This window comes from Opisthocomus hoazin, chromosome 22 (genome assembly GCF_030867145.1).
Source record: "Opisthocomus hoazin isolate bOpiHoa1 chromosome 22, bOpiHoa1.hap1, whole genome shotgun sequence".
Lineage (NCBI taxonomy): Eukaryota > Metazoa > Chordata > Aves > Opisthocomiformes > Opisthocomidae > Opisthocomus > Opisthocomus hoazin.
In genome coordinates, this window is record NC_134435.1 from 4,013,424 (window position 1) to 4,040,353 (window position 26,930).

At 49.5% G+C, this 26,930-nt stretch overlaps 1 protein-coding gene across 1 annotated transcript; it reads right to left on the reverse strand.

Annotated features, from left to right (window-relative positions):
* Positions 1–6,456: 6,456 nt before the first annotated feature.
* Positions 6,457–15,900, reverse strand: CXCL14 (C-X-C motif chemokine ligand 14). Its single transcript, XM_009931695.2, has 4 exons — positions 15,575–15,900; positions 14,601–14,706; positions 9,807–9,917; positions 6,457–7,593 (listed from the first exon to the last, which is right to left on the reverse strand). The coding sequence occupies exons 1-4, from the start codon at positions 15,636–15,638 to the stop codon at positions 7,578–7,580; spliced, it is 297 nt and encodes a 98-aa protein (XP_009929997.1). The 5' UTR covers positions 15,639–15,900; the 3' UTR covers positions 6,457–7,577.
* Positions 15,901–26,930: the final 11,030 nt, after the last annotated feature.

Sequence of the window (26,930 nt, forward strand, 5' to 3'; positions counted from 1 at the left end):
GATCTTGAAAGTCTCCTCCAACCCAAATGATTAAATGATGCTGAGTGTTGGGGTTTTACCTCTTGGGCAGCACCAAACCTCCTCTGCTTCCTCGCAGGTGCTGCCTTTGGGGATGCAGCGCGTGGTTGTCGTGCTCTCAGCCCAAAGCTGTGCCGCGCTGATCAAGTGCAGTTGCTTTCTGCAAAAACACTGTCCCAAGTGCCCTCGGATTTAAAGCAGTCCCAAGAATTTCTTGTTTTCTTTTTTTTTTTATCCCTTAGCTTCACAGAGCCCATGCAGCTGGGGCTGAGCGCAGTGGCTGTGGTAGCTCATCGGCTGGTGGCATCGCTCAGAGCCAGGCGTGGTGACTTGACACTGATTACTAGAATGAAGAACTGGGCTTCCCGGGCAGAGCTGTTTTAGCTGTTGCACCAAAATGGAGTGGGAACACCCTGCCAGTTGCTTACAGTTTGAATGTAAGAGGTAGTGCTTGGCAGACTGGGTCTTGCTGGGGAGGAGTGGCGCTTGACTGGGAATTACTGGTCCAAGGAGGGAGTTAAGGAGCTCAAGGCTGATTTGTCTTTCCTAATGTGTTTGCAGAAGTGGTAAGTCTTCTAGACTTAGAGAGGAAGCTGAAGTAAACCCCAAGGAAAAATGTAAATGGTGCAATTATGAAGGTAATGGAAACGGAGAAGTATTTTTGTGCAACAGAATGGAATGGGCAGTAATGAGGCAAAAATGCTGAGGGATAAAGACAAAAGACATTTCTTCCGGGATTAGAAGTGAGCTCCAAATTGCCAAAGCCTACTGGAAGAGGGAAAAAAACACAAAACCCCAAAAAGCCTGCTGTAGCATTTCTTTTCCTTTAATAAGCTTCTTTTTCTGGGAGTCCTGAGTGTTCAGATGTAGCACACTTCGTGCCTAGTAACCCAACAAAGCTTCGATTGGCGGCTCTGCAGAGAGATTTTTCTTTTGCTTGCAGGTTCCTAACCATGAAAAGACACAGGGATCAGTTGCTTCAGAATCCTTAATTAAACACAACAAAGAAGGGCAATTAGAGCTGTGTTTTGCTTCTGTCATCCAGCAAATCTTGCACACCTCAAAACCCTTTACTTGCTCCAAGATTTATGATGGGAATAAATCATAATTATTCCTGTTATTATCAGCCTTAAGCAAACACCAGCGGGATTTTTTTTTCCTTTTTCTTGGGGGGAAGGGGGGGTGGTTGGTTCTGAAACTCATCCAAGAGGAATTCACTAACCTCTTTTGTTGTGCAGGATGAAAAACAAAAACACAGGCGTGGTGATTTTCCCAGGCCTTGGCCGCCTGCCTCCCTGTCACTTCACGTCATGTCATTCCTCCCTCCCAGGTCCTGTGTGCCCGCGTGCAGCAGAGCAGCTCCTGTTGCGCTGGATGCCCTCCATGCGTGTCGTCAGAGCGGTCTCTGCCCAAAGAGCTGAGAATACAGGCAGGCAAAAAATGAGAGAAAAAATCTGGGAGGATTTGAGGGCTTCAGAGGTCAGCAAAAGGACCAGAAGTACAACCTGGCACCCGGTGTTCCGAAAATAAAGGCTCGTGCATGTTGCATCTCTACTAAGCATTTCCTCCAGGGATCTTGGCTTTGGTTTGATGGTCGAGAGCAAGTTCTCCTATTTGAGCATTGAAGGTGATAGTGTCCATATGTGATTTTTTTCTTTTTTTCTTTTTTTTTTAATTTCCCAGATGCTCCTGTTCTCAGGAGCCAAACACAATGCCTGGGGAGCAGCAGCTGAATAAGCTCCTGCGTGGCACTTCAGGACATGGTTTAGTAGGCATGGTGGTGTTGGGTTGATGGTTAGACTTGATGATCTTAGAGGTCTTTTCCAACCTTAATGATTCTATGATTCTATGTCCTGGGCTTGCGGGAGAGCTAGTGGCAGGAGGGAGAGCTGCTGGGCAAGAAAGCTGCATGGCATGGTGTGGTGGGCAGAAACTCCTGATGTTTGTAAAGGGTTTTGGGCAGGTGGTTTGGAAATGGGTTTTCCCAGGGTTGTGCTGCAATTCAGTTTCCCGTGCTGCTGTGATGGATGTTGCTCCTGCAGACCCAGTGGAAGCGAAGTGTCCTCTTTGCCCTCAGTGTGAATGTTCCCCATTAAAGGGATAGTATGACTGTGTACGCCTCTGAGCAGGTTTCCCAAAATACAGCTGCGTTTTCTTTGCTCTGGAGGGGGTTTCCCACACCCGGGTAAGGAAATGCAACAGTTAAAGCTTTGCTTCCAGAGCTGGTGAAGGGCATTTCCAGTGTCAGCAGTGCAATGAGCAGGCTCCAAGCTGGTTTACAACACGGCTGGCTGCAGGGCTGTAGAGGTGTCCCCAGGCTGTCTGAGAAGGTTTTTGGTTGCCGCTAGATGTCCTTTCAGCCCTGCTTTCTCCCACCGCTCCTCAGGAGCATCTGTCTGGGCTGGGATCTGCTGGCTGTGGCCCAAGAGCCACCGGACACCAAAGCGCAAGAAGCAGGGCTGAACCCCAGGTTGCTGGGTCTCCCAGACATCCCTCTGAGCTCACACGGTTTCATCTCGTGTAGTGCTGGCTATTAGAAACAAGGATGTGTTGGATGCTCAAACCCCGACTTCTGGATTTGTGCTGGGTATGAAATGCTTTGATACCGCTAGCATGAACCAGGACTGCTTCTGCATCGCTGCCTGGGCTGGGCTGCTGATTAGTAGAGGCGATAGCCCAGTAAGGCAACCTCGGGGAGTAAAAAAGATGAGTCTATCTTAGTTTTGCATGAGATATGGTGTCCCAGTTTGGTGCAGGTTTTTAGCTTTCTCTCTATGAAATGGTAGCCCTAACGGTTTTGCAGGGCCAGTCATAGAAGATGGAGGGCCAGTCTTTTCAGAGGTATGCGGTGTCAGGAAGCACAACTAACAAACAGCATTGTTGGATTTTCCAGGTTGCCTGAGTGCCCAAAATTAAGCAAACAATGAAGATTTCTGCAAGGTGTGTATCCATACCTGCAAGCACCAAAAATCACTGTAAGCACCTGGAGCTCTGTGCTTGCAAATCCACCTGCAGCCGCTGTTCCTCAGGCAGTGGCAATCACAGTTCCTGTTCTGGGGTGGGTTGTGTCAGGTAAAGGAATTGGAGAAGATCTGCTTTGGGGTACTTTGCCGGAAACATGTGCTGGTTACAAGAATATCTGGGGGCTCACGGGGTGTAGCCTTTCAAGGCAAACAGAGCACCTTCCAGGTCTTTGCAGTTTTAGATCAGAGGGAAATCACAAAATAACAGATACGGAGGGTTTCTGACAGGGCAAATGCGGAGTCAGAGCTGCAAACAGCGATCCTCTAATACCTGTATTTCCATTTGTGACCACACACCCCAACCCATTGAAGGGAACAAACTGAACAACAAATCCCAGCACGAGTGCTATGCACAGAAGATCTACAGAGTACCAAAACTGAGAGCTGCACTGGCATGAAGTCAGCATGGCCAGGGCTTGCGGGCTGGGCTGCTCATCCTTCTGGGTCCGAAGCCCAAACTCAGCCAACAGCTTGAAAACAGCTTGCCTTTTTCCAAAGGTGCTGAGCAACTTGCAGTAAGTGAGGTCTTCAGATGCTGTGCACATCTGGATGTAGATGCCTCATATTTGGAAGCTGGCTTTGGATGAAAATACCCAAAATGTGGCTGGTGTTTCATCAGACCGAAGGGGATGTGTTTTGGAGAGTGCCAGCTCTGTCTGGGCTTACAGAAACCCGTTAAACAATGTGAGGTTACACAGGAGGCCCTTTGCCCTTGGGCAGGCGCAGCTGCCTGGTGGTGGATCTCAGTGGGATGGTGAGTCCTGGGGGACAGTGGCTTTTTATTCACATTTGTCTCCATTCTCTACAAATGTGGGTCCAGGAGAGCCCAAACTCTGATGTTTAATTAGCTGAGAGTGTGTGGGTGTTGCTGCAATGCTGTCTTCAGCTTCCCACCCAGGGCTTGAGTGTGACTACTACAAACCCCCAAGCCCTAATGAAACCTTTTTAGCGTGGGTCCAGCTCTCCTGCTGCATGGACGTGGTCAGGAGAGGTCCCCATGCGTGTAGCAATCTGGCGTGGCCTTATGCCTTGATTTAGGGAGCCCGGGGGGAGCTGGGGCACTGCAGGCAGCTGGACCCGGTCTCTCACAGACCACCAAGCAGCTATTGCTGCTTAATAAACTTTTTGGCCACTGCTGACCTAGACCATATATGAACAAGTGAAAGGCAAGTGGTGAAAGGGTCTGTATAACGTTACTAATCCCACGTAGCACTCTCGCTGAGAAGGCAGGGCAGCTCTCCCCGCTATTGTGTCCTTTCACTGCAGCTGCTCGGTTCACCCTCGTGCTTTTATTAAAATAAAACCTGATAGTGCTGTTTCTGAACGGGTGCAGCCTGTGGATGCCCGGTGCCCAGGGGAGGGGGGGTGTGGAGGTCTCCTGTGCAGGGCTTGGTGCTTGAGTGAAGGAACTGGGGGGGTGGGTTCTGGTCTGCCTGCTGCGGGGCTGCTCATGCTGCTCCCATACCCCGGGATGGAGCAGGGCTCTGGCTCACCCTGCAGATGTGCAAGCTTTTAGGAAGGTGAGTTGGTAACTGGTGAGCAGTCGGGGCTGGCTGGTGCGTGCTCAGACCATACTTCAGCGGCTTGATTTTTCAATCTCAAAGCACTGGTGTGTGGTCTGTGTATCGGGGAGGTTGGACTGAATGATCTGCGGCTTTGCAACCTGCTGGGGAAAACAGAAGCAAACCTTAAGGTTGCTGCTAAATCTAGGTGGAGGAGGTACCTATATATATATATTTAAATGTTTTGGCAAAGATGTTTCAGTGTGGGGGAAAGTGGTTGATGTCTTGTGTGTGGCAGTTGCCTTCTGACACAGTTATTCCCCTTTGCAGCTGCAGCATCAGGGATGGCAAGGGATGCTCCTCCTGTTTCTGGGAACTTCACAGACCTGCCTGGAGATGCAGTTTAACAGGCTTGGGAAAACCAGTTCAGAGTCACAATTTTTTCTCTTTGTGGTTTCAGTTGCCGTTTCCAAGAGTTGTTTTGTTCGAAGCACAGATTTTGGGTTAAAGGAAATATGTATATTGAACCAAGCAGTTCTTTTTCTTTAGCCTCCTATTCTAGCAAGTGGGGAAAAAAAATTGCAGTTGGCTTCCTCTGCTCAGTTTTTGCTGGTGGTTTTGGTCTGGCAGAGGGACCCAGAGCTAAGAGTTATTTGTACAGGCTCTACCCTGCGAGGTGTGAGTCACTGGGTGCTGCATGCGGGCAACTGGAGTTGTGCCCAGCATTCCCAACGGAGCCTAAACCACCTCTTGTGCAACCATATCTGGAATTTTCCAGGAAATGCAATGACCAGTAGTCACTAAATAAGCATAAACCTTTTCTTAAAGTCTGTCAGCATGTTGAAATCAAATCTCCTCAAGGAAAAACTACTGGTTTTGTTAAAATGTGACTCCAGAAAGAAGGGGCAGCTTGGCTAGCCTGCAGGTCTGGGTTTGCCCGGAGATCGGGTTCAAATGCTCAGCCTGAAGCAACGCCTTGTGGTTGACATCCCCAGAGATTTAATTTCTGAAATACTCTGGGATCTTTCTCAAGCTTTCTACTAACAGGCTTCTGAAGCTCCTAGCTCCATCCTTGCGCAGAATAGAAAGATGCTTTGAAATCTAACAGCTTTTTCTCCTTCAGCTCTGCCAGGGTATTATCACAGTAACTAAGTATATAGTGTGTGTGTGCATGCATATGTGGATTTTTCTTTTCTTTTATTGCTCTCCAAACTGGAGGAAACCCTTGAGCTGAGGCCAGGTGTTGCGTTGGTTATACAGTATAAGCTCACCATCGCAGGAGTCGTGCCGGTCTCGGCAGCAGCCCCGTACGAAGCTGCCTTTACGCAGCTGGGAGGGAAAGCGGGGCTGGCTGGGGAGCACCGGGAGGTTTTAACGCATTTAAACTCTGCTTGGCTTGACCCTTCCTGTGTGTCGCTCTTCTTTTAGCTGGGGAGCTGTGCAGGAGGCTTGGTGGGTGCAAGGGCCCTCCCTTTGGGCAAGGACAGAAAGAGGAGGGGGTAGCTCACAGGTTTTTGTTGCCTGACTTTCGTTGTACAACCTTCCTTAATCTAACTGCTCTCTTATCTGAATCACTGCTTTTACTTGGGTTTATATGGATCCGGAGTGGTTGATTTACACTTATTGAATGTAACGCTAGGCTGGTGGCTATAGGCACATGGCTTAGCCCTTCTTTATGTACCAAGATTCCTCAGTGGCTGGGCGAAGTCCAAATCCTGAGAAAGGGAAGAAAACTGGATTCAAATAACATTTTCTAATTCCAATGGCATCAAGTTGCCATGTCTCTAGATCAGCTTCTCTGATTCAGTGTTTTTCCCCAAACCAAAAAAAGTTGTTAGAAGTAGCTGGAGTTCCCTGATGCCTTAAGGAAAAATAAGAGCAATTGTCAGCTTTTTTAAATATATTTTTTTATTACTTTTTTCATTTGTCTTAGAAAGAAATATGAAATCTGCATGCAACCTTCTAAATATTTCAAACATTTAAATAGCATATGATAATTTAGCAGTACAGTACATTATACAGGAAGATAATGTAGGGAGACTTCCTATAGTATATTTACAGATGAAAAGGTAGTTTTGTTATTTTTAAAAAGAGGAATGCACTGCTTAACATTAAAGTATTACATTCAAAATAATGAATACGTTGTATTGTGACTAAAACATAGATAGGTATTTATATGTTTGCCCTATCATATTTTTCATAAAAAGGTACCTTTCAAAGGCTTTTTTTTGTTGCTACAAATCTAGGAAGTCATACACAATAGTCTGGAAGCTTAAAATGTCTCAGTACTGAAGCCACAAACTTTCTGTAAGAACTTCAGGTGCAAAAAAAAAAAAAATTCAACATTTTCTTAGTACTAAAAATGACCTAGAAATGTTTTCTAATGCATGGAACGTTAAATGGGAGATAGGGTACGCTTCGCCTTGCAGCGAGACCTCAGGTCCGTTACAGAAGAGGTACACAAGCGATGTTCGTACTCGTGTGACGATGTGCCGAGGGACCTCACCTCCGCAGTTACAGCCACGACATTTCCGTGGCAGCTCCCCCAGCAAACTCATCTTTGGTCCCCGCTTTGCCTTACTAAGGTGGAGGCTGCAAACATGACAGACCACCACAGCACCGAAGCCTTCCCGCTGCGAAAGGGCGAGGGGGACAGCTGTGTATCACCTTTACAAATGTTACTGTTTGTCTAATGAGCTTATAAAGCTCAATTGCAATCATAGTGAAGTATGAATGAATAACAATAAAAAACAAAAACCCCAAACCCCCAAAACAACTTCTTTAAAATGACAAGCATGAGTTTTCCCAATCTCAGTACAGAGCTGATGAGTATGAAATCTGAAGTGCAACAGATGCTTGTGAAATCTGGAAGCCTTTTGCACGTGGCTATAAAATGTAAAAACTGACCCTTGGTAAAAAGTGCTTTATAATAATATAGAATTTGTGTCTTATGTCTGTGAGAGAAACAATCTTCTGCAGAGCCCAGTCCTACACCAGCCAAGGCAGTCCGTTCCATTCTTCACGCCACTTCCCCTTATTCTTCATAAACCCTGAACAGAAGGGAAGCCAAGAGTAAGATGTTTAAGCTATGAATGAAATGATTTCTTCCAAATAATAACAAATAATAAAAAAACATCACAAGCAACAAAAAAAACCAGAAGCCAGATTTTTAGCCTTTGCTTAAGGAAATTGGAATGTAAGTTGTTGGCTTCAGCAGTTGCTGGATTGCTGTCCATAAAGCATCTGGGAGGAGGGTCACTGCATCTTGCGTGTACATGGGGAGTAACGAGCTCTGCCGTGATTATCAGGACACATAAGATGAAGAAATCCACATCTGCTAATACACTTTAACCACTGGAAAATCCCTATCTTGCATACAAATGTTGAAGTATATCATGATCTGCATGTAGATAACAAATTCACAGTATCTGTTGTGTTTGCAATAATGTTATAGGTAGTATTATTTTTCTAGTTTACACCCCGAGAAGATGACCTGACAGGATTGTCTGCTGAAAAATCCCTGGCTCTTTGGGGAGCGTGATTGAAAGCAGTCTTCCATGGCATGGGGGAAGCTAGGACCAATGCTGTTTTGGGGAAGAGATTCATGTTTGGACTATATTTAAATGTAAATTCCATTTACATTTCAGTTCCCTAGCTTTAAATGGGGAGCAATTCAGTAGGTTAAGTAGAGCTGGCACTGAAGGCCCTGACAAATCATTTATTACGAGGACTTGGTTTAAATCAGGGTCTTTAATATCGGAAATATTCACCTGATGCTGCTTCAGCTGTGGTTTGGCTTGACTGCCCTGCTTGCCTGCTTAGCAGCATCGGGGACCTGCTGGCTGCGATGCAGGGGTGGCACGGTGCAGCGGGACGATGCCAGCACTGGGCAAGGCAAAGCAAGGTAAAACACCAAGGGTTGGGCTGCATCCCTTCTGCGTGCCCCAGGCCGGCAGCCAAAGCCGTGGGGACGCTGGGCTTGCCAACCTCTCCCTGGCAGCAGGGACAGTGCCCATCCCCTGGCTGGACTGCGGGGAAGCCTCGAGCTGCCCCTTGTTTTGGGCTGTGAAGGAGACTGCAAGCAGCACCGCTGTCTGCAGACAGGAGCTCGTCTGCAGTGCTGTACGCTGGCCCTCACAGCCTTGCATGGGGCATCCCTGCCCTCCGCCCGCTCCGGGGAACCTCGCGTGTTTCCTGAACGCACAAGCCTGGGGCTGAGCATCTTTCTTCACCTTAATGACAGTCTGATTAAAAAAAAAAAAAATGGGGAAGAATATAAATATGTGGTTGTGCAATACCCAGGGCTTCCCCATGTGTGTTGTTCATGGAGCAGCCGCACGGATCTGGCAGGGAGTCAGGGCACCGGCCGGGGGGCTCGGCACCCCCCATTGCTTGCTGTGCTGTGGCATTGCCCGTGCTGCTGGGCACCATGCGGCTGCGCTGGAGCTCGCCGGCACCCTTGGACCTGCTGAGAAACGGGGCTTGCTGCTTGCTGGCCTTTCATGAGCTCAGTTTTGGGGAGCAAATTGCCCGTTAGTTGAGGAGGATCAGGGTTTGGTGGGACTGTAACACATGCGGAGGCTCTTTCCTGGCCGTGGCTGGAGAGGTGGTAGGAGATGGGCATCTCCCCTTAGTGACAGAGGAGACATCACCACTGGCCATCAACCACCAGGAATTCATATTTCCCTCTCTCTTCTATCTATGACTGATGGCTTGCAAAAATGAAATCCTCTTTGCAAGGGAGAAGGTGGCAGAGCATCTTACCGGCAAGTTACTGTCCTGGGACTGATGCAGTGGTTAAAATTGGCAGAGATCTGCGTCATCAGCAACTGAAGATTTTTGAGGCAGTGTGATTAAAGTCTGTGACAGGGCACTCTCTTCCCAGTTCTGCTGACTGCTTTCCGTATGATTGTGTGGAAGTAATTTAGTTTTCCATCTTGGCTTTTAGCCGTAGAAGGGAGGTGAGTGTATGTAAATAACTGAGAACATCAGCTGATGAATAGTTTAACAGAAAATAATTACTATTTATAGTCAGAACAGCCTAATCCTAAAATAGAAGTGAGGATTGCATGTGGCAGGAAAGAAATAACATCAAGAACATCCATTTATAACTGTAATTTTGGTAATGAAATACATCCTCTGTGCTGGATAGAGCATTTGCAGTTTGTGCATTTTCCTGGGCGCGCTCTGTCTTGAACGCTGCCGATTGCCCAACTTGCCACCGAGATTTTCCCCCTCACCCACTGAGCAAATTGATGCTTACCGGCCTTTCTCTTTCCATACTCTGTACCACTTCAGCAGCCTCACTGTGTTTTGGCGTTTGGGGTTTAAGCAGTGCTGCTGCTCCCCTCTCACCCGCGTCCACAGAGTCACGCTGCAAGGCAAGCGAGCACAGGTTAGGGGAGTCGGGGGAAATGCCCGTCCTCTGCTCCCACGCCAGGCAAACACCAATATCGGTCAGGGGGCTCTCACCCAGGTGGGTAGTGGAAGGGTTTTCATGGTTTCTATTCTATGGCAGATATTTGAGTTTATTGTAATAATATTGGAGCTGATCTTCAGCTGTTATCAATCAATGCAGTGCAGTATTGTCCACCACTACACTTGGTTGTACCAGATGAAGATTTGCCCACTGCTTTTAATCAGTGGGTTTACTCTGTCTGTTAGCTATATTTTTTTTTCGAGCTTAATAACCAATTTAGTTAGGGTTCATTCAGGCAACCACAAGGTCTTTGCATGAGGAGATGGTTCTCTTACACTCAGCAATGCTGCATCCAAGAGAAAAGATCAGACCTGGTTCATTGATTTCCACCACACCCCTCTGCTTTTTTTTTTTTTTTAAGTCAGTGACATCTTAAATATTTGCACGTGGCAGGGTGCCTGTGTGCCCAGCGAATTAGCTCTGAGCCCCAGGCAGGCAGTCCTGGGGGCTTCACCCTCCTCTGATCCCAGGCTGATCCCTCTCTCTTTGCCAGGAGCAGCGGCTTGGTGTCCCCTCATAGTCAGCACAAGAGGTGCTGGGAGGCAAAACATGGCAAAGGTCTTCCCATTGTTTCAGGCTTCCTCCTGGAAAGCTGAGTGAAGCCATTGCTGGTTGTCTGCCACAACCCAGGTGACACGAGAAACCTGGAACTGCTTCCCCAGAGGATGGCTTTTCAGAAACCTCAAGACTGCTATCAATTCTCAGGTCTCAAAATCAAGCAGTTTTCCGTTTGTTTTTAATTTTGTAATTAAAAACCCACCATATTTTTAACTGAAATTATGAATTTTCTGGAAATACCATCCATAGCAGGCAAACATGATTTTCAGTTTAACTAAAATCCTGTAATGGAATTATTTAAACACTGGTAGAGACATGAGTAAAATAATGCCAGAAAACCAGAAATATCTGTGCATGCTGATGGGCTGCTTTTATGGTTTGGTCCAGAAAGGAGCTGTTTATCTCCTAACACAACAAGAAGTGCCTTGCAAGCTTTCCCAGCTGATCTGCCTGGCGCAGAGGGGACATGCCTGGCTGGAAGCAGCGCGCTGCGTGTTGCCTGCGTGAGCTCAGCTGAGGGTCTTGCCATGTTTCCCATTTCAACCTTACATCAGATGTTCAAATATTTCTTTCCATTCCATTGACCTTTTTCCCTGCTCCCCTTCTCTGCTCCACCTCCATCAGGTGTGAGCTAAAGTCACAGAAAGGCAAAGGTGTAACTTCTGGGTTGTTATCTGGGAGGACATGGCCCTTTCCCCAACGTGTGGGAAAGCAGTGGAGGGCCTCCAAGAGCCTCTGTGGCTGCAGATGTTGGAAAGGGAAGGGTCACTGCTAAAATCTATTGACTGTCTCTGCTCCAGGGGTGCTCTTGGCCAATCCCTCTGTACCTGAGAAAGGGAAATTTCCTGTAGCTTTGAACAGGAGAGAAACCAAACCTTCACTGGAGGCACAAGGCATGCAAGGCTTAAGAGACTTGAGGTCAGCACAAGGTTTCCCCATCCAGCAGCCACCTTCTCAGCTATGCCATCTGCTCTGGCTGTTGCTCGACGTTGGCTTGGATTTCTCTTCTGACAGATCATAGAGGGTGTTTCCAGAAAGTGATGTACAAGCTGAATTGCAGGAGGAGCAGGAGCACCTCTGAAAAGCAGCAAGCGCTGAATTTGCACCAGGAGTGAAGGACAATTCTGGATTTACTAGAGCCTGCAGTCTAAGGAGGAGATGCATGGCTTGCTTCTCAGGTGAACAACCAGGGCTTTTCTCAGGCTGAGATGTGTTGCTTTGACACCACACTCAGGTTTTCTGCTTTGATGTCGGGGGCTGGTCAGCAGAGGAGATGTTTCCAAGGCAGCCCCATGGTCTCATGCAGTTCCCGTGCAGTCCCTGGTGCTGCGGGCAGAGGGTTGGGTAGCATTTTTAGGCACCCTGAGCTGACCTGGCCCTGCTCTTGGGGATGTTGGTCCAGAAGATGGAAGGGCATGTGCCTAAGAGGCGGCGCTGTGGGAGCCGATACTGAGCGAGGTGTTGTCTGGATGGGCTGCAAGAAGAGGTTGAGAGGGATGGAGAAGGGACTGAAGCATCAGAACTTCCACCTCTAGTGAGATCCCTCCAGTGGGATTTGGGATGTGAGCTCACTCCAGGGGTGTGTGATGAGCTGTCCCTTAGCTGCCCAGGGCTTGGTGGCTGGAGCCCTCACCCAGGGTGTCTGAGGGTCCCTGTGCCAAAACCTTCCCAGCACATCCATGCATCCAGGGCTGGGACGAGTGCCCCTGGGTCAGTTCGTGACCCCCCAGTGCCTTGTGCCCCCACGCACCAGATCTGCAGGGATGGTGGGGCTGCATCTCTACCTACAAACCACCTGTCCCCAGGGCCAGTGGGGTTCTGGCTCCGGTCCCTCCACCCCAGCCGGTGCAGGGACTGCCATCCACCTCGGCTGCCCCTTGAGCAAGGCTCTTGGTGGTGCCCTTTTCCCATCTCCAGCTCAGCTGCTCTCACCCTGACAAGTTCCCCCTCTCTGGGATGAGGCAATACGTGGAGGGAGCTTGGATCCTTTCAAATGGAAAGAGTTAAACCTCCCTCCTGTTTTCTGCTGCTTTTGCTCATTCCGGGTGACAGATACACACACCATTACTGCTAGATGTACCGGGAATCTTGATAGGTTTTGACTAGACTGAGGACTTGGCTTAGCTGCTGCTTACCCTGTGCCACAACTCTGCTGGGGGGTTATGGCCAAAGACAAATTCCTTCCTAAACTGCACTCATGTACCTACTTCTTCCCTACCAAACATAATTTATATCATGTTTCTCCCGTATGAAAAGATGAGAGCTTTCAATGAGGTCAGGAGGGGACCCAGTTTCGACAACTCATTTTAGATGATCACCGCAGCAGCAAAAACTTGGTTGCAGGAATTCAGCTCTTCCGTGCCTCGTCTGGAGACTGCCGGATCAATCGGAATATTAATTTCAGCTCGTTTTCAATACTGACTTCAGAGTGCACTAGAGTAGCCGGAGAGGCAGCGAGGGCAGGGGCTGAGCCCTGCCTGCCCCACAGGCAGCAGCAGCAGCGATGGGACAGCTCTGTCCCCGCAGACGCTGCAAGCCCAGGGCAACCCTCTGGGCTTGAACAGCCTCCCCCGGCGCCTGCGTAGCCATCCAGCTGGGAAAGCGCTCCAGCTTTCCCGACTTTCTGATTGGAGGTGAAAAGTTGCATTAATGAGATTTATTTTATACCTCCTGGCCACTGGCTGCTTTCGGGCAAATGCCTGGAGTGGGATGTGAAGAGTTAGCGCTCCTCTGCATCATCCTCTTGCTGTGGAAAGGTCAAAGCAAACAAAGTAAAGCTGCAAGGAACTGATTCAGGCAGTGATGCTCTGTGAGCGTTTTTCTGTTCAGGTCGCCGTCAGCTGATTTGGGCTTCGCAGAGGTGGGTCTGATGTTCCCTGAGCTGAGCGTTGCTCGCAGTGATGCTGGTGTAAATCTGGAGGAAGCTTAAGGAAGCTTGGCTCTCCGTTCCTCCTCCACATGCCCTCAGCCGAGTCTGCTGAGCTGTTTCTGCGCAGGCAGGATCGGGCTCCCATGGTATCTCCTTGTTTGTGCCAGTCGGATGGGCAGGATTTGGCCCCGTGGGTGGTACAGTGTGCCGGAGGTGGTAGGCGGCTTGGCAGGACAAGGCTCAGATCCTGCTGCTAAAGCACCTTTCTAGGATTCAGTGCATGGCAGATGTTCAGTGAGGGAGCACAAGCACTGGAGTAAATCGCTCCTTGGCGTTCTGGGGGTGTGGGTGCTCTCGGGAGCCGCCTTCTCCCCTCTTCGGTGGCAGAGGAGCTCGGGGCAGTCTTCTTGGCTAACCTCCCCGTCTGGTTCTTACCCAGCCCCACGTGCTGGCTGGAAGGTGTTTTGCTGGGGGAATCTTAAAATATCCGGAACAGGACAGGAAAAAAAAAACCCCGCACAAACCACCCATATTTAAAACCTAAAAAACACCTCCTTTTAAGCCTGTCATCAGGGATGTCAAAAACCCCTGTACCTGCCTCGGACAAGTCACTGCATCGCTGTGACATCTCACAGCAGCGTTGGTCACGGCTTGCAGTGAGATGGGGAGGAAAGCGCTTTTTTCCGTGCTAGGTAATCCCATCGAGTCAAGGGGATGGCTGTGGTACAACGCAGGAGAAAACCTGCCTCCGGCTGGGAGAGCTCTTCCTCGCAGAAACCACTGTGGACCGAGCTCTGCTCGCGTTCTTACTCTGCGTGCCCCAGATAGCTTGAGTAAATAGTTCTGGATTTTACATCAGGCAGCCTGGAGTAGGATTTTTCCTTGTCTTTCCTTAACTAATGATTATCCCTTTATCACTACCTGTTCTGTAAATATTTCTCTGAGCAAAAAAAAAAAAGTGTCCAAAAACAATAGCTGGGTTTTTGGTCAGAATTGCAGGTTTTATTTCATCCGATACAGTAAATGACTGTTCCCAGCCGTGAGCGTGCCAGGGCATGAGAAAAACAAAGAACAAAGCAGGAACTTGCAGTGCAAGGTAAAGCAATTCAGCTGATGGGGAAACAGAAAGCAACAAACGAGGGAAAACTTACATGATCATCTCTTCCACGCAGAACGGGTACCTGGGTTTGATTTCCAGCTTCCGTACGTTAGAGAATCTGATTTTAGGACCTTTTCTTGAACATTTGCACTTCACACCTGCAAGAGGAAAGCGTTTTCTCAGGTGTCTGCGAAGCCGCCTGCGTACCAAGCGTCCCTTCCCCGCCAGCCCGTGTGTGCGCACGAACTTCGCTTTGGTCTCTCAAGCCTCAGTGGGAAAAGCTGAATTTTGTCATGCTGCTGAGCTTGAAAAGGAGTATTTTCTGTGCTATATCCCAGCGAAGGGTAATGACTCTCTGGGAAATAGATTTTAGAGCACTATATATGTTCTGAGGTTTAGTAAATATGGGAGCTTTTTAAAGTGCACCTGCTGTGATTAAATGTAACTGTGTTTAACGAAAGGAAACAAGAGCACCAGAACTCGCTTTAAGCTGAGCAAGCGAACGCACATCTCGGCTACTTGCTCTCTCTCGGACTTTGTAGCGCTTTCCGTCACTTCTCCTCGCGCGGATGCTGTGCTGCATTCGCAGCCAGACAAAAGCCCAGATTTTTTTTTTTCAGCCGCCGTTTTTGTGCACAGCAGAAAATGTGCACCGGTGTGCTGGGCAGAATTGGTGCTACCGCATCAAATCCAGCTCTGCTCCGTTTTCGCCGTGCGAGCCACCCTCGGGTTCAAAGGACATATTCGAGCTGTGTTCCCGAATAACGGGGGACACGGTGCGACCTCCCGCACCCTGCGCTGGGGCTGCTTGCCTTCCAACGAAGACACAACTTTGTTGCATGTATTTTACCTCTATTTCCACCTTGAAAAGCACCTCGCCGCTACCTTACCCGCGGCTTCAGCGCATTGCTCTTTCCCGACACGCAGGGGACGGCTCGATCGGGCGCGAGGCTATCGAGAGGCAAATTTAAAATTACTGGGAAAAGAGGTTTGCGCGGGGAAATAAGTGGAATGAAACCAGCTTACCTTCCGCGCTGGCCAAGCACATGGCGATGAACAGCAGGAGCAAAGCCGCTGTCAGGAGCTTCATGGTGAGACAGCGGGTACCTCGGGGGTCGTGACGGGCTTTGTCGCTTCTCCCCGGGGCTGGATGTCGCCGGGGAGGGGACAGCGGCGAGCGGCTCTGCTGCCTGCGCTCTGCCGCTCGCCTCCCCCCTTGTCCTCTTTTAAATCGGCTCCCGCTGCCCTTGCTGCCGGCTCATTAATATGCAAAGCAGCTCCCCGGCTCCCTCCGCTTCCCCAGCCCCGGCGGGGAGGGAGGGGACGGCCCCGGCACCCCGCGGCCGCTCCTGCCCCGGGGGGACCCCCCGCCCGACAGGAGGGGGCTGGGGGGGCTGCTCCTGCCCTGCTGGGGCTGTCCTCACCAGGAGGGGGGTTGCTGGGGGGGGTGTGTCTGAGTAAATGGGGGTTGCTGGGGGGGGGGGGGGGGTCGGAGTGAATGGGGATGCCAGGTGGACCCCCACCCACCATTCCCCCCCCTTCTTGCGAGCACTGCGGGGGAGCCCCGGCTCTGCACTTTGGAAATCAGCTTTGGAGAAGCCTCACCTGGGGGGGGGGGGGGGGGGGTGTCACCTAGCGACTTTGCTATTATTTTCTAGCTTTACCAGGCTTCCAAACCGAAAGGAAATCTTAGTGGGGATTAAACGGGGGGAAAAAAAAAAAATATTCCTAAGAGCGTTGTTGGGTGGGTTTAGCATGTGGAATGTTTCAGGAAATAAGATCAATTTAGGGTGGCTTTAATAAACGCTCCAGCAATGTTCTACTCTGTGCAGAACAGGGTAGCAACACGCAGGAACATCGCGGATGTAAATACATGTTCCCTCTCCCTTGTGGAGTCTGTTTCTGATTTCAGAGACAGCTAGAATAGCATCTTTAAAATCCCGATCCCAGATTTTCGCCCGTGTAACTGAAACGGGCGAGGTCGGGTCCCATCTCCTTCGTACCAATGTATTCAAAACACATCGCAGATCAACGCCTCTGCTGATCCCCGGTTCATCCCAGCCCCTCCTCCCACCACGCCGCTGCCCACGCTCCCCGCTCGCAAACCCACCCCGGTTATTAAAACTGACTGAACCCGGCCATCCTGCCAGTTCAGGCAGCGCTTGGGAAGGACGCGCCGCGCACTCCCAGCTCCGTTTGCATTTTAAGTTTCCCACATGGCTTCGTTCCTGCCGGCTCCCATTGGCAGCGGCCATCCTCGCCGCGTTCCCGGCCCGGGTGTTGGCAGGCTGCGAGTACAGCCCTACCACACACAGCCTGCACGTTGCGCACAGGCAGCTGCCTTGTTCCTGGCCCTGGGTTTCATGCGAGACGTGCCGACACGCTGGGAACAGCCTGCCCTGCACGGGATGGGGAAGCAGGGGTGGGCGGCCGACGTGGCAGGGAGCTTTTGGGGTGAAAGACCCGTTCCCGGGCAGACTTGTTCGGCTGCTGCTGGTGCGATGGGGCGGGGGGGGGGATGGAAAGATGGTTTTTGTTATGCTTCCGGCATTTGTACTGCACAGCTCTAAAGCAGCTCCCGAGGCTCTCGTTGCACCCTGCTGGGGATGTTCTGGGGTGTGTTATTAAATGCCAACAGGACTAAAGAGAGAGGCTTGTTCCACAGCCTGGTGATAAAAACAGGTACCTGAGGTATGGCAGATCTCAGTTCAAACCTTCAAAATAAATTGTCATTATCCAATTCCTTATATGAGGAAGAAAAACCTACAGGAGAGTACAAAAGGCTCATTTCAGAGTCACTGTCAGCTGGGTGGTGAGGATGCTCGCTGGGCACCAGGGCGAGTTGGCTTAGACAGATCCACCTCCCATCCAGGGCTGTAACCCTGCCCTGCTGCGGCTTGGGGCAATTCCCTCCTTGCAGCCTCTTTGCTGTGTGCAGGAACAGTCTCGGGGGAAACTGTGGGAAGAAAAAGCCCTTTTCCCTCCCCCTCTGCTAATAAAAATTTGGGTGCAGCTTTAGCTGATGGCAATTTGAACTTCCCCCAAGCCAGGGAACTCATGTACAGGCTGGAGAAAAAGGGAAGGAAATCCTTGAGCTATCCAAAAGCAAATCCCCTCTTTTTGTATGACTGTCATTCGTGTTGAAAGAGCCAAGCTTGCTAGCTATTGAATAAGTAAAGTGCTGTTTTAGTTCCAGTTTCCAAGTAGAAGTGGATGTATTTGAGGGGTGTGTGTAAATACGGTAACTGCTCACCATGCGCCCGAGCAGTTCGGTGCCTGTATGCCAAGCGCTGGCTTTGATAGTAATTATTTCTGAGAGCTCGAAGGTGTCTCTTGCCTGGTGTGACAGATTTTGGTGGCCATGTACAGCTGTCTCGGACACCTGCTCTATCTCAAAATGCCGATCGCAGAACAGGAGGAAGTTTTAGCGAAGGATTTGAGGGAAAGGAAACATATACAGAGTTCACTGCAGTCTGCCCCAAAAGAAACGCTGATAATCCAGATATATTTCCTTTATGCAAGCATACGCTGAGCTGCTCCGCGTACGCTGGTGCTTCATGCACCTGCAGTATCTCCAGCAGATCTGCTAAGCCCCAGCAAACGTGTTTCAGCAAGCGTCCGGCGTTTCACACGGCTGGGGAGGGCTGTGCTGGGCAAGCTGTGGGGCGAGCTCCGGTCGAAGCATCCATTTCAGCCCTCACAAAGCTGCCCGGTCGCAGAGTAATTAATCAGGGCTTGGTTTTTGCCCGCCACAAAGGGAGTGTTCCAGACCGGGCATGGTCCTCAGGGTCTTGCTGTTGTCCTCAGCTCTGCAGATGGGACGTGCTCAGTGAGCCGTGCCGTCCCCAGGGGAGCACAGCCATACCTGTGCACGCAGCGTGTCACCTGCTTTGTCCGGCTAATTAGAGGGGCATTGTCGCTGGTGAAAGGTCTCTCATTTCATCTCATGAGCTATGCTTTTCAGGTTTCTGCCCCAGCAGAAGGCTCCCTGGCAAACCATGGGTGAAGCCCAGCTTCGCCTCTGAGGGTAAGAGCCGGTGGGAGCAGCGGTGCTTTGCCACCCCTAGGAGAGGGGTCTGCAGCACGGAGGGCAGGTAGGAGTGGTTGTCTCCTCCTACAATGAGAAAGAAGAGGTTTAGGAGCGGGGTTACCATTCGAAGCAAAATCTTCACTGTTTTTGGCTGCCTGGAAGTAGAAATGTTTCGTGCTGAGCACAACATGTAGCTGAGTTGGAGCAAAGCATTTGGGCTTTAAGATACGGAGACAAACCCCAGACACGTAGAATCATAGCATGGTAAGGGTTGGAAGGGACCTTAAAGATCATCTGGTTCCAACCCCCCTGCCATGAGCAGACCCCCCTGCCATCCCGGACGCCTTTCGAAGCGAAGGCTATTGGAACAGAGGGGCTCACCCGAAAATTGATAGTGTCAGCATGGAAATGGGAGGGCTCCAGACGAGCCCTTGGGTCTGCCAGTGCGAGGGCATGTGTGTCCTTGTGCTGAAACAAGATTTGGATGGGGTGTGTGCCCTGATGCACCCTTGGGTGAGGCTTTTCCTCCTGCTGAGGTGCACACGACATTCCAACCCACCACACAGAGAGGGTCCCTTGGATATTCCTCTGCATCCCAGGGACCGGAAGATATTCTATTGTAACGTTTACCATTATTAGAAATATTTCAGTATTGCTGGTTTCGGTTATGCTGGTTATTTCGAGTGCAAGGTGAGCTATGATCTGGATTAAGTCTGCTTCAAAATGTCACAGAGTTTCATACAAAGGAGATCAAGAGAGCAGTCATCGGTAGAAATCTTTGTAAAATGGCCATGAAACTGAAGCTACTTATTGCTGCCCAGGCAAAGCGATGTGAATGGCTCATCTGAGTTTAATGTATAAGAATATCCCAGTCAGCCTGTCGAGGGGAAGATTAAGCCTTTGAAGTGACGTGACGTAATCCCTGCCCATCGTGTCAGGAATTTGGGAGAGGAATTAGACTTCAATGCTCACTAGAAAATTCAGCATTAAGGTGGAGGTGCAGAGGCACAATGTATGTTGTATAGAGCTGTTTCTTCTTGGGTGCCATACTTCAGTTTTTCTGCCTGTTTGGTAGTGTAACCATCTTGTGTTGGGCACCAGATGCAATGTGTGATACGGGAGAGACGGTCGGAGCCTCCTGCAGCGCACAGGCCCCTCAGCCCTTGCAATAGAGCAAATACAAAACTCCATCCCAAGCTTGAAGTGAGAATTGCCTCAGATTTCGGGAGGGTGTTGCAAGCCTGCTCCCGCGGTTCTGCCCTTAGTCAGCAGCGGATGTCCCACAGGCTGCGGTCAAGTCCGCGTTGTCACCTTTAGCTCTAAATGACCTTTTTCTTTCCTCAGTAGCCCTGAACAGTAGTTGTGTCATCCTCGCATGTGTTTGTCTGTCGTAAGTTGAAAGTCAAAGCTTTAGATTTCGTCTTTGGTGTCTGCAAACATGAAAAGTATTTCAGGGAAAACAGCTGTGTTCCCTTCTGTGGAGTTTCACAACGGATGAATTCTGCAAAAGAAGGCTTGTATTGTTGCAGTCGCTGCTTTCTTTTCGTATTTTCTTTTTATTTTTATTTCCCTGGTGAGATTAAATTCTAGACGCTGCTCCTTCTCTTGGGAATAGTTTTAAGGCAGCTCTCTTCGTAGACATAAATTATTCACTGAGAAGGATTTTTTGCTGAGATGAGAATGAGTAGGTCGGATTCAGGACTGTTGTCATGGCTTGAAGCTCTTTGAAGCTCTTCGTCATTAATCATTAAAAGAGCTGCACTAACATGGCAAAAGGGGGAACCGGCTCTTTGTGTAGGTGATCTGAGGATCACCTTTAGACACACACAAAAGGATTAATCCTGCCTGTGGCTTTTTACGTTGAGAAAATAGTAAGTTGTGTTTAATTTCCTACTGACTCATTTCCTTGCGTGCTACAACTTAGCATCGGTTTTCACGTGCAAGTACAGTTTACACTATATTCAATTTTCTTAACAGGCATCTAAGCTGAAAATTGTTGTGGGTATTTCTTTTGTGTTTCATCGTGCAACGAGTTGGATGGCTTTTTTGCTATCCACCCTGACGCTTGCTATAGTGTAGAGGGAATAATGTGAATGAAAGAAAGGCAGTTTGTTTGATCTGACTCACTCACACTCCTGACAGCGCCGGCCAAAGCCCTGAGAAGTCTCTGTGGTGTTGGGTGGGATGTGAGCTGCTGGGGACAGAGTTGGGGACGGTGCCAGCCCTGTCCTCGTCATTGAGTTCTCCCTTTCCCTATTGTTTTTTAATCCTTGGTGTTGGACCGAGAGTGTTTGGGCAAGGAGGCTGCGTTGCTCCTCAGATGTGCAGTTAGAACGTTACACCAGCTGAAGAACACAAGAGCAATTGCTTGGAAAACCTTTCTTACTGCCCAGGATTGGAAACAAATTGTGCCATCCTGATTTGCCATCACATCTTTTCGTATGTGGGCAGTTTTGGGTGATCTGCAGGTGCCAGATTTTTGTATGAAAGGCTTTTGGGGTAGAATAGGCTGTTACTGTATGTGATTGATAAACTACAGGCAGCCTCTTTCTGTGCTATTAATGCCACTTCTCTGAAAAGAAGTGGCTCCGCTGCCAACCCATCCACATTCAAAAGCCTGGGGAACATGAAAAGTGAACCACAAGGTGTTTTATTTTTTGCAAGAGAATAGGACCAAATGAGATCAGCACCCGAATAAGTTTCTAATCCGGTCCCAGGTGAGCTCTTACTGAGACGGAGGGCTGTGGCAGCAAGAACCACAAAAGTTCATGCACAAGAAAATCTATTCCTGGCGCTTCTCCTTTTCACAACTGGGCAGAGCTGGGCATAATTTCAAACCCTTCCAGAGATGGCAGGAACATGCTTCGGCATCTACCACGAGGACTCAGCATATCCACCCTCAGCGCTGGTGTCCGTGGGGTGAGAGTCCCTCGGCAGAGCTGATGAGCATGAGCCTGCTACTTGCACTGGTTTTATGGGCCTTAATTCAAGGAAATTGAGATTGTGGGGGAGAGGGCAGCGATGCTTTGAACCATTTGTGGTGTCAGGGGCTATTTACTGTGAGTTACAGTGGCAGGAACAGCACCCATGTGCCTTGTTGGCAGGACAGGAGGTGCAGTGCCTGGTGGCCGACAGCCACTGTGGTGGTGACAGCCCGATGACAGCTCTATGCTGGTGGATGCTGTAGCAGAGACAGGTTTGCAGCTATTCGAGGCCTCTTGCAAAGCCCTGGAGGCTTCGGGCTTTTCTGTTGTCTTTTAGGAGGGCTTTTGCATCAAAAAGATGAAGACATAAAATGTTTGATACATGGAAATTGCAGAAGCAAAGCCATGCAGCAGGGGTCAGGTCCCCCCTCTGCTCCCTCGCTGCCTGCCCATTGCCTGCCCACACTCCTTTCCTTGCTGGAGGTCCGTCCGGGTGTCCTCCATGCCCTGCCCCTCTCTCCACAGGTTCCTTACCTGAACAAAACCCCTCTGCAAGGCCATGCTGTGCTGTCTCGGTGCCAGGAGCACCTCGTGGTCTGGTCCACCACCTGGCTGGTAGCATCCAGGCAGGGAGCTGCCCTGGGGACCCTACGGATGAGGGAGTTGACTGGGAAGGCGATGACTTCCCCGCTACGAAGAGGCAATGACTGCCGCCACGTGTTTTATGGTTATTCTGTCTCTGGTGGCTTCTGGCTTCTTTTTTTGGACCTGCGGCTTCAGGTTTCCACAAAAACCTGCCCCAGAACTCTGCAGGTGTGTGAATGCAGCGTTCAACAGAGGGGGTCCTCCGTGGAATTTGGGAGGTTTCTTTTCAAGCTTGCTCCAGGGTAATTGCGAGCCGTTTACACTTGCCCAGTAACCACAGCAGCGAAACTCCCCAGAACTGAGAATTAAAGCCATTAGATAAAAATGCCTATAATTTAGAATGATTAAAGATGGAGGTAAATCATCTCACGGCATCTCCTGTGGTGGTAGGCGGACGAAGCATGCAGGAGTGCCCGTGATGCAATCGGAGGTGGGTGCATACAGGCATGGGAATGCCGGCATGAAGCGCCGTGGTGGGACCGAGTCTGGCTTGGGCATGAAGCCACAGCATCTGTAGGATCTGGGGCTCTGCGGCATTTCTTCCACCCCCTTAGTCCAAAAAGCCCTTGCAAGCCTAATGAATCCCCGTCTCTTGCAGACAGGATGGGTGCTCCCCATCCCTGCTCATTTTCTGCTGAGCTGTGTGTTAGTAATGATGGGAATTTTTCATATGCTGATTTTTTCCCTGCCCTGGGATAGAAAACATATGTAACATCTTTAAAAATAAATAAAATGAATGACCTAACAATGCAGGCTTTGAATATCTGATGGAAGATTAGTAGGCTGCAATCAATCACAAAATGAGTTTCTTCTTCTGAGTAATAAATATGTTAATTATTTTATCTATTCAGATAAAAGCTTAATTAGCATAGCACTTGGGCAGGGGAGTTATAGTTATTCCCAATTTACCTAAGAAAATCAGTTCATTCTGCAAATAAAACCACTGACATTTGTGCGAGTAAGCCAAGCAGCATTCCTGACGGTGCAGCCCGAGCCTGGCCGCGGTGAAGATTCTTCTTTCTGCATCTTCCACCTTCCCCTGGCTGGAGGGCTCTGCAGCATCCCTCTTCCCAATTTAACCAGGCTCTGTGCCTCTCCTGGCAGTGGTAGCATCAGTAAGGACTGGGTGGAGAGTGCCTCATTGCTCTGAGCCCTTCTCAGGCTGGATTTGCCCACTTTCTGCAGGTTTTCCACCCAGGTGCATGTTCAGGTGTGACTCCTCCACGCTGCCCATGTCTCCTTCACATGTGGTCTGAGTGGGCTGCAAAGAAGCCGGGCCAAGCACTTCACAGCCCAGTTTGCCAGCAAATACTCTCAAGTCCATCGCTCCCTAAAAGCATGGTTGTTTGGCCAGGCTTGCAGATCATCACAGGGTGAGATCAGAAGGGAAACAGCCACTGTGCAGCATCCTCCTCCTTGCTGCACCCTGGTAACCTCCTCCTGCTTGGCCAGTGCTGAGGGTGCCTGCATCAAGAATAGCTAAAGCATGGAAAATCCACACTGTGCTTTATTGCACTGTAAAACCCCTGAGTAGGTAAATGTGAGCTTTTTATTTTTTTTATTAATAATCCAAAAAATCACACAAGGATGGCACATTGGAGAACAGATGTGGTGCAGAAGCACTGGTTTTTGTTGTTGAAATTAAATGAGAAATCAGCTAGAGAACAAGGCAGGGCTGATAAAATCTATAAATGCCAAGCACAACAGTGTCGTGGGGCTGCACATCGGCAGCAGGACTGGGACAGGGACTGGCAAACTGGTGGTGCAGCCTCTGCTCTCTGTGAGCCACCTTAGGTGTCTCCCCCTAATTCAGGGCTTTGCTGCATTCACTCTTGGGGACAAAAATATGTCCGGCTCTTGATTCTTTCCAAAGGCCTTTGGCAGCCTCTCCTGGCAGTTGGCTGTTTCTGAAAAGGCAGGCAGTTGTTGCTAAAGCGATTTGGAAGCAGAAGTGGTGCTCTGGAGCCCTAATGCTGCAGGAGAGGGTTAGCGCCTGAGGTTGTCCCCGCTGCGGATGGGGCTGGTTTCGTGCTAGCAGCTCATCTTTGGAAGGAGAAGCTGGGATGCTCATGGGTGTGCAGTACCCCTCTGTACTTCCCTTCATCCCCTGTGTCGGAGCATCGCTCTGTCCCCAGGAAAGTTTTGGAGAAACTCAGCAGCCAGCACTTCTTTGGGTACATGCTAAGGATTATGCAAGTATTCGTCCCATTCCTAAGAGCTCCCCGCATCTCAGTGGCTTGAAAGAGAAGTTTTAGAGCAGCTGAATTTTACAGAAGAAGACATGGCTTTATGGATGCTCTCTGTGATTAGGGTACCTAGGAGTTAATTTGAATTTCAGTCAAGAAGACTTAAAGAAGGGCAGAGGGAAAACAGATTAGCTGTCCTCTTGCCTTGCTCTATAAGATGAGAGAATGTGATGAGATCAATGGAAAAATAAAAGGAAATGAGAAATCAAAGGAAATGCTGCTTTACAGGTTATTTCATATGGTGAATTGGGAAATTTTCCCTTCAGGGGTCAAATATTCTCTTATATTTTTAACAGAGCTGGATAACTCATGACTGCAAAGATGAAACCCATGACAGAGGCTGATCCCCTGCAGGGATTCAGAAGGAAAAGATCCATTTCAGGTCCAAGCGGTGGGTCGCTGCTGGATGTCCCCTCCCTTGCTGCTCTTCAGAAACCATGCAGAGCAGCGGCATCTGCCAGAGCACAGCTTCCCCCAGGGTTCGAGGTCTGGGTTATCGGAGCCGTGAGTCCAGGCACATTGTAACAGCTACATCAACGGATCCATACCAGCATCTCAGAGGCTGAGCTGCGCACACGTTCCTTCTCCAGGCCCGTTAACAAAGCAGCACTGCAGACGCCCAAAACCAAGACGGAGAAAAAGATCTCCGTCCTTCCCTTTCAACACTTCTGCAACACTTCTGGTGTCATAGTCCTGATGCCTTGAAACAGATCCTTTCTGTGACTTCAGATTTGCTGTGGGTTTTGGCATTTCATGTCCTAACCGACTTGCCCACAGAGAAAGAAGCACTTTCCACAAGGCCTCATGCCCAGCAGTAGCTCTGGTCCCCACATCTCCCTGAAGGCCAGATACGGTTCCGTTTCTTCTTCATTCAGAGCAGATTGCTGTGCCCACTCCATAGCTCCTGGGCATTGCTGTGCGTGTGTCATACGCTCCCACAGCTGCTTCTGCAACTGCCAGACCTCTGTCCAGCTGGAAATCAATGTGAAAAGTCTTGCACTGGAGACTGAAAAAATAATCTCCGTGTTTTTAGGTAAAGAGGTGGTTGCCCTGTCCTTTTGGCACCGGCAGTCGGTGGTTGGTGATCGGCTCCAGCCAGCACTGGGCTCCCGTGAAGGAAGATTCAAGGTTTTTGCAGCCATATGCTGCTGCCAAAGCCACCTCTCCGTGTGAGCACAAACAGTCCGGCTTTGCTCCTGCCCTGATGTACAAGCCCCTCGTCTGAAGTCTTGACCAGCTGGCTGGTACCGGGCAAGTGCTGCTGGAGGCCAAAATGAATGATTTATCTTTGTGCTACTGCCACAGTTTAAGATTGAGGTCTCTTTAATTAACTCCTCCACCTTCATAAACTCTTCATTAGGATTTGTATCTCTAGTGCTTCGCACAGGTATGCTGGTGATAGCTAGACCAGGCGTGTTTCCCTTCTAAGCGTCTTGTTGGGCTTTTCTTTCCCCTTAGCAATGACTTTGGCGGTGCCATGCGTCACCTCTTGCCCTTGCCATAGTGAAATATCCATGGATATGGCATTTTGGTGATGCAAAAGCCACATTTCAGCAGTGAGAACACCTCCACTTCAATAACAGCCAGTTAAAGCTCCAAAACTGAAACTCCCTACAAATGCAGAGAACAAGAGGAGAAAACTTTTAAGCAGCATTGCTCTCCATGTCTGCGAGTGGTGGGTGCCAGCAGAAAGCAGGCCAGCTCCAAACAATCCCAGCCTTGCCCCACACTCTGCTTCCAGCGTTTGAACGTGTTTTGTTTTGATATCTTACACTCGGGCTACTCTGTTCTCTCTAATTGCATTTAGTGCCTGGCTTGGGAAAGGCTGCTCTGCTGCAAATGCAGCTGTGCCCCCGTTCCCCGCGCAGCCCACCCCTTCGCTCCGGAGCTGGCAGGTGGGATGGCTGCCTTGCGGGGTCTGCTTTTGCCAAGGAGACGTCGGAATTATTGGCTGGTTCTTCAAAGACCTGAAGCGGCTCTTGATGTTCCTCACCGGAGCGGGGCAGCGGAAGAAAGTCGCCTGGGAAACGCTCTCCGGAAGTGAAAATTGAATTCTTTAATGCTCTTGAATAGCAAAATACAGTTTTTAAGTATGAGAAGCAGCCCACACAGCCTTTAGACATGTTTGTACCCAAACAAACCCACGTTGTACCCAACACACTGATTTCTTTAGCACGTAAATAGCTGCAAATAAGCTATTGGGGAAGGCTGGCTGCAGAAAGAAAAACAAAAAAAACCGGGGTAGGTTTGGCTTTCCCACAACACTAGCCTGATGTTGTATCCATGGTCATGCTCGTTGGTCAGGAGGTTTATATCAGCCAAGAACGTAGTTACTAATTTGACTGCTATGTGTAGGGCAGGGTGGCTTTGTTTTTCCTGAAGCAGCTCTTAAAATGGTCCAGTTCAAGCTAACTGACCATTTCCCCCCTTCCCTTCATCTCCATAATTATGTTCAAGGCTATCTGCAGTCAGGCTGAGTTTCTCATAAATTTCTCTTTTATTTCTTTTGTAAACTCTGGACGCAGCAGCAGCAGATA

Bases quoted from the DNA above. Each gene is read 5' to 3' on its own strand.
- CXCL14 (XM_009931695.2), bottom strand. From the start codon at position 15,638: ATGAAGCTCCTGACAGCGGCTTTGCTCCTGCTGTTCATCGCCATGTGC. The intron at 14,707-15,574 runs GTAAGCTGGTTT...TTCCTCTTGCAG, and splicing joins GTGCTTGGCCAGCGCGGAAG to GTGTGAAGTGCAAATGTTCA. The intron at 9,918-14,600 runs GTAAGTTTTCCC...CTTGCCTTGCAG, and splicing joins TGCGTGGAAGAGATGATCAT to CGTGACTCTGTGGACGCGGG.